Source organism: Hylobates moloch, unplaced genomic scaffold (assembly GCF_009828535.3).
Source record: "Hylobates moloch isolate HMO894 unplaced genomic scaffold, HMol_V3 SCAFFOLD_1, whole genome shotgun sequence".
NCBI lineage: Eukaryota > Metazoa > Chordata > Mammalia > Primates > Hylobatidae > Hylobates > Hylobates moloch.
Window position 1 is genome coordinate 17057872 of NW_026652276.1, and position 7317 is coordinate 17065188.

At 41.2% G+C, this 7317-nt stretch overlaps 1 protein-coding gene across 4 annotated transcripts in view; it reads left to right on the forward strand.

Moving 5' to 3' along the window:
* DOCK10 (dedicator of cytokinesis 10) overlaps positions 1 to 2253 on the forward strand; it is a 277368-nt gene extending 275115 nt beyond the window's left edge. For all 4 annotated transcript variants that reach the window (XM_058437931.1, XM_032754230.2, XM_032754224.1 and 1 more), the window contains one exon: positions 1499 to 2253. In XM_058437931.1, the coding sequence (XP_058293914.1) occupies positions 1499 to 1560 (62 nt within the window). In that variant the 3' untranslated portion in view covers positions 1561 to 2253. The remainder of the gene's footprint in view (positions 1 to 1498) is intronic.
* Positions 2254 to 7317: the final 5064 nt, after the last annotated feature.

A 7317-nucleotide genomic window follows, 5' to 3' on the forward strand; every position in this document is an offset into this window, starting at 1 on the left:
AAAAGTGTCTAGAAAAGTATTAGCTAGAGGAGTATTTTGAAGACATCTAGTTAATGAAGGAACCTTCAGTATAAGGAAAGAGACAAGACAAGATAAAGTGGATGCTACTGTGTAAAATGGAGATGTTGAGATAAAGTAGTTTGAGTTGTCACTGACCAGCAGGTAATAATTGCTTTTATAGGTGCCAAAATTCCATACTGTTTATAGTAAATAGCAAAAAACATGAAAGCCTTCTTTGAGGCCAAAGTAATGCATATAAGCATTCAGTTTAGGCATCAGTATAAGATGCCCATTTGGAGTCTGTTTCAACATCCAGTAAGAACAACAGCAAAGTGAAATCAACTGTGATGATGGGTATCCAATAGAAAATACAGAGAAAGGAACAGACCTAATCTGGTGTGATGCCAAGCAAAGGTATACTACACCTGGAGTCTACTCTTTGAACACATAATCAGCCAGATTATTAATTCAGAGCTTTGTGATATTGATCATAAGGAGAATTTATTGGTAGTATAGGATGCACTCAGCTGAGTGCTCTTTGGGGAACAGAAGTAGTGATTCTATCTTGGAAGAGTAGAGATGAAGGTCATGGCACAGTGGGACAATGTGTGAAGTTAGTGGAAAAATCTTCACAATTATTTGTACAGAAATCTCTTCTGTACAAAAATATATTTTAAAAGTATTTGGAGTTTCTGTTGTTATTATGCTTACACGTCATTATTTGAACAATCTGATAAAGTATTTTTTAGGCACACTAACATTATTTTCAAAATTAAAATCAGGTCAAGACTTTTTTTTTTTTTTTTTTTTTGAGATGGAGTCTCGCTCTGTCACCCAGGCTGGAGTGCAGTGGTGCTATCTCGGCTCACTGCAAGCTCCGCCTCCTGGGTTCATGCCATTCTCCTGCCTCAGCCTCCCGAGTAGCTGGGACTACAGGCGCCCGCCACCACGCCTGGCTAATTTTTTCTATTTTTATTAGAGACAGGGTTTCACCGTGTTAGCCAGGATGGTCTTGATCTCCTGACCTCGTGATCCGCCCACCTCGGCCTCCCAAAGTGCTGGGATTACAGGTGTGAGCCACCACTCCCGGCCAAGACTTTTTTACTATATTTCCTTTTATGCAAACATTTAAATAGTTTCTAATGTTTCCTTTTTTTCACAGATGCTGACAATACATATTATAAACTTTTAGAATAGAATAAAATCCTAGAATTACTCAGATATATTTGTAAGTTTCATGCAAACATTTATAAATTTATGTCAGATAGCAGAAGAGGATTGTGAAAATATTTTAACTTTCGCCAAAAGTTAAAGCTAGCACATGGTCTTGGGGAAAAATTCTTTAGATCCACTTTGATATGTGTCTTTTTATAACTTGAATAAATTACCCTATGGGGAATGAAAACCTCTATTCTGGGTTTTAATTTTGTGTTTGGGATATTAACATTAACCTCTGCATTATTTTATTTCATTGCGTTGTGTTTTTTCCTGTTTTAAGATTACGGGCAGGGACGACCTGTCAAAGCGCGGAGTGGACCAAACCTGCACTCGAGTAATTAGCAAAGCAACTCCGGCCCTACCTGCGGTTTCCATCTCATCTAGTGCTGAAGTCTGAGGGCTCTGCAGCATCAGACCCACCAGACCCACCTCTAAGAGAACTTTCTGAATTTGCAGCTAATCTCGGGGAAGAGAAAGATAGGTTTAATTTATTCGAAGTTTTCATGGTGTTAATATTTTTGTTTACCTCGCTAGCTTCAGAATTTTGCCAACCTCTGAATTTGCACATTTTGTATAATTTTTTTTCTTTGAGCAGTGTTGATCAAGCCAAGTTGAATATTTGCCATGAAATTCCAGTGAATGTGTAGCTCAAATGCAAACCCTAAGTTTGCTGTCAGTTATTGTATGGTCAGTACCCCAGTCCTAGTACACATATTTTAAAGGTTAAAGTGAATGTTTTTGTAACATTTAAGCAGATTTCAGATGTAAATAAAAGATTGTAAAATATACGGTTTTTACCAAATTTAAAAGATCCTTTTTAGTTAATACTATGACAGTACTAAAATATATGAATAACATTTCAGATGCCATTATATTAAAATATTTGTGTATGTGTACAAAAGTGTTGATAAATACTAATCTTTAAAGTTTGTGGGGTTCCTTTATTTGTAATATATGTGCTCTTAAAAGCAATGGGATGTGAAATTATGAAAGTATTTTATTGTTCATAGAAATAAAAAATACAGTTACTTTGCATTTGGTTTCCTCTTGAAGAGTGGGTGAGTTACTGAGAAAAAATGGTTCATTGAATATCTACTGAATGCAAATCTATACTCAATACTTAGGATGCCTTGCCAAGAAGCCAAGAAAGGACACAAATCTCAGCTAAGAAGTTCCTCTAAAGATGAACTGGGTAGATCAGAGGTTTCCAAACGTAGGAGAGACTTAGAATGACTTGGGGAAAATATAATGAATCCGAATCTTAAGGTTTGTGGAGGTTCTCAGAGAGATCACAAATGTTCCATTTCTCTGCTGTAACCTTGTGGTAGGATTGCACTTTCCTGCCTCTTTTGAAGGCAAGCATGACCATGTGACTGGCTATAACCATTGAAATGTAGGCAGAAGTATCATGTGTTACTTTCAGGCAGAGGCTTCAAAGCCAGTAAGTAGTTCTTCCCAGCCCCTTCCCCTGATGTACTTACCTTTGATGTACCTGAAGCCCTGATTTACTTACCTTTGACATACTGTGTCAGCCTCAGTACCCAAGAAACCACAATGAGCAAGACATACACACACACACTCCCTGCTAACGCTATTGGTCATATAGTCTTGAGTGAGAAATACCATTTTGCTGTGTTATGATTCAGGATTGTTTGTTACCGCCGTGTCATGGGCTTATCAGAGCTGTGACTGATAGGTGCTGACCTAGGTTTGGGAACCACTGACATTTTCCACCCTCTGGCCCACTTACCTCGAATACTGGCTGCCATTGACCTGAACTGAGCTGCTTCTAGGTGCAGAAGGCAAGCTAGATAATCTAATTTCGTACTCACCTTCAGCAGCCATTCCAAAGCCCCAGACTCAAGGAAGGAGACTTCAGCTGAGCTCATCTTTCTGCTATGCAAGTCCATTGGCCATGTCAGTACATGATGGTGAGGAGGGAGGTGAGGGGTTGGAATACATATTTAAATTTTGAGTACACAGAAGGGATAGAAAGATATTTTGGATGAGAACTCTGACCCCTCAAGACACTTTTTTTTTTTTTTGAGACAGAGTCTTGCTCTGTTGCCCAGGCTGGAGTGCAGAGCACGATCTCGGCTCCCTGCAGCCTCCACCTCCTAGGTTCAAGTGATTCTCCTGTCTCAGCCTTCCGAGTAGCACCACCATGCCCAGCTAATTTTTATATTTTTAGTAAAGACAGGGTTTTACCATGTTAGCCAGGATGGTCTCAATCTCACGATCTCAGGTGATCCACCCACCTCGGCCTCCCAAAGTGCTGGGATTACAGGCGTGAGCCACCGCACCCAGCCTCAAGACACATTTAACTATTCTTTTCTCAAATAGAGCTCACTTCTTTATTTAGAAAAGATTGCCCTGTGATGAGCTCTGGCCCAAAGCATTATTCCCAGTTTCATTCTGGCTCCAGTTATCTTGGTTCCTGACTGTCTGGGTCAGCATCTCAGGTCTTTTCTTTTAATTTCCCCATGTGTAGCTTTAGGCCACCTTAGACATTACTATTCCAGGAACCCAGGAAAACGGTGCCTCCGATATCATCTCCCGCCTAACGCCCACCTGTAGGCTCAAGTCCTCTTGCCCATGCCAATCCACCCATCTCCCATGCCCTCAGGACATGGTTGGCAATGGGTTGCCTCCAAATCTGAAAATAAATCTTCCAAAAAAATCTCTAAGGAAGTAATTGAAAATAATAGATCTTTCTGCCTGTGTTAGGTGCCAAATATTCTATTTTTGCATCACAAACCACAATATCTTTGATCACGACACTGTTTTGCCCCTGACACTGTTCATAGAACAAGAAGTTTAAATACAACTGCTCTAAAGAGAATCACCTAAGACCACTCTGCCTTAACAGCATTGAAAGTCGCCCTGCACAATCCCAACACCTTTTATTTCTTCCTTTCTCTAGACCAGACGCATCAGACTGGCTGCTCAGAGATGGAATCCAGCATACATATTTTATCTGCCAAACACATAGTCTTTATTTTATTTCAATTAGGTGTCAACAGTTAAATATTAGGAGACTTTGTATAGATTTCCAGCTTTCTGGTATCTGTTGAATGCTCAGGCCATTTAGCAGTATTGGAATTGCACTCCCACATCACAATAAGTGAAAACTGAGACACTGTTGCCCCATTTACATGTGGTTTCCAGCTTGCAGCAATATGCACCAAGCCCTAATTAACTTCTACCAGGCAGCCCCTCTTATTTATATTTCCTGCCTAGATCCCATAGGCATGTGTAGACCCCAGTTCAAACAAACTTTTATTATCTATCTCACTGTAGTAATCACTTATGGACAGAAGACCACTTGCTTCAGAATCAGACAAAACACTTGTTAAAATGCATACTTCTCTGTGCCATAAAAACTTCTGAAATAGAACCTCCTGAAGTGCAGTCTAGTACCCAGGCCCACATGATTCTTAGACATACTGGGTATAAAAACTCCACTGGGTCCTCCGCTAATTAGCTACCCCTAAGAAAATGACTGTACGGATGATAAGGCCTTGTAAAACAGTGACCTGATTTTCAATTGCCAAGAAACCAAATTCTTATTTTACATTCTTTTTCATCTTTGTATAAAGTTAAATTAATACTCCTCAAAATAAGCTCAATAAAAAATGGTAGTAACTCTTCCAGTTCTACAGATGGAAAGGATGAAAATAAGACAAATGGCATTTTCCTCTATAATTTACCCTGGAAAGGATTCAACACAGAATACGTGGATCTAATATTTGGGATGTCAGCCCTGGCTCTGTCCCCTCATTCATTCATCATCCCACTCAGTAGCTACTTCTTTTTTCATTCTCATTTCAAAGTGAAAAATGCCCAGACTATAAAAAATTAACATAATCCCCTATTTTTGGTGACAATTACCTTACAAATGAGTGTCCATTATCCAAACCTCACATAGTACATCTCTATTCCTGTGTTAACACTCACTTAGAAACCAATACAAATGGTCCAATCACCATGTTTCCTTCCTGATGACAGCTTTCTGCGGGATGTAGTCACAGGGAGATGGAGAGAACATTGCTGGGAAGGCTTGGCTTTTAGAACCCTGAATGTTGGTCTCTCTGCAGAAGAGGTCCAACCATGTTTGCAGGTGGATGATTTATCATCTTATATTAGTCAAACCCCAGAAAGCCAAACATATATATATATATATATTATAGGATTTCAGTACTCCCATGAGCAATTAGGAAATAAGAAATATTTGAGAACAAATGTGACAAAATGATACTAAATCAAAGTTATTATTTGCTCATATTACAAGTAGCCCCCATATCCTCCACCCCTACACTTATAGCAGTGAAAAACTATATACCATATATTAAATGTTATATGTTAATATATTTTGTTGAGAAAATGACGAAGTGCAGGCATGACTGGCCTTCAAGATTCTCTGCAGGTAGCCCCTTGCCTTCCTCCTAATTTCATATCCCGTCTGCTTGCCTATGCGTAACCTTCACTAGAGCTGCAATGTTCTGCCCACTTTAAAAAAAAAAAAAAAAAACAAAAACAGTCCGGGTGCGGTGGCTCACGCCTGTAATCCCAGCACCTTGGGAGGCGGAGGCAAGCAGATCACGAGGTCAGGAGATCGAGACCATCCTGGCTAACAAGGTAAAACCCCGTCTCTACTAAAATTACAAAAAATTAGCCGGGCATGGTGGCAGGCGCTTGTAGTCCCAGCTACTTGGGAGGCTGAGGCAGGAGAATGGCGTGAACCCGGGAGGTGGAGCTTGCAGTGAGCCGAGACGGCAGCACTGCACTCCAGCCTGGGCAACAGAGCGAGACTCTGTCTCCAAAAAAAAAAAAAAGTTCCTGTCCCTTTCTCCCTTTTCTCCAACCACGCAAATCTAACCCATACACATCAGGACCCAGCTTAATTCATATGTATAGTGGATGCAGCAAAATCATACCTAGATCCTCCCTCAGGACTGAGGTCCCCGTTTCCCCAGCTACTTGGACTCCCAGTGGCTCTCAACTGAGTCCCTCTTGCTCCAGGTCACATCGCCAGCCCAGCAGAAGCTCACTTCAATGACTGGTTGAGGATGAGAAGCACAAAGGCGCTCACTGCCCCGACTCTAAAGGTCATCCTGGTTCCCCAGCTCCTACTAAAAGGCCTCTTGCAACTGCTTCACAGTTCAACTCCTCCCTCTAAGCAAATTCCCAAGGAGCATTGGGAATTGCTTTGTAAATGTCTTGCATGTAAATCTCCACCTCAGAGTCTGTCTTTTGAGGAGTGGGCTAAGTCAGTAGGTTTTCCTGAGGCTTTGCTTCTGTTTCTAGCATGTCTGGATTTTCCATCCTCTGCCCATGACTGGCAGGTGTTGCCTGCATCACCAATCTCCCTTTTCTCCTCAGTTATGTCATCAGTTATCATGTCATTGTCTGTGTTTTCTTCCAATCCTGTCATGGCATCCCTGATGGCAGACTGTGTCTTAATCTTTGTAATCTTGGCGGTTCGACCTATTGACCTGCCCTTCAGAGTTTTGGAGTCAAATTCTCAAAGTTGTACTGGATGGAGTCATTCCGGAGAAAATGCTAGGGCAGGGAATGGGAAGCGGAGGAAGATGGACTGGGGGCCCAGACTTCATTGTAGGAATGAGTGTCCTTGAACCTCTTTCATAAGGGAGTATTTTGAAAGTATCAGAGTTTACTGGATTTTGGCTTCTTTTCAGCTCTCAGCCTGAGCAGGGTTTTGCCACTGAAGTATTTGATACCAGATATGTTTATCTGCAGGAGCAAACTTAGGCAAAATTGTTAACAACATGATCTTTTTATTTGGAAGTTTCCCAAGTCCTCTTTGCTCCAAGCTCCATTAGATTCTTGTCCTCTCCTGTCACCTGCTACCTACTGTCCTTTCTCAGCCTACGCCCAGGCCCACCTTGGTTAAACAGAACCCCCTCCCCTTCTCACTCCATGCCTTTTTTTGTTTCCAAAGGGACTCCAATTCAAATGTCAACTCCAATCAAAAGGAACTTGTTTCCTCGAATACTGGGTTGAGAAGGAATATGTGAGGCCACCTCCGCTCCTGGGAGGTTTGAGCATCTTATGAGGTACTGGGCACTGGCTTTAGGA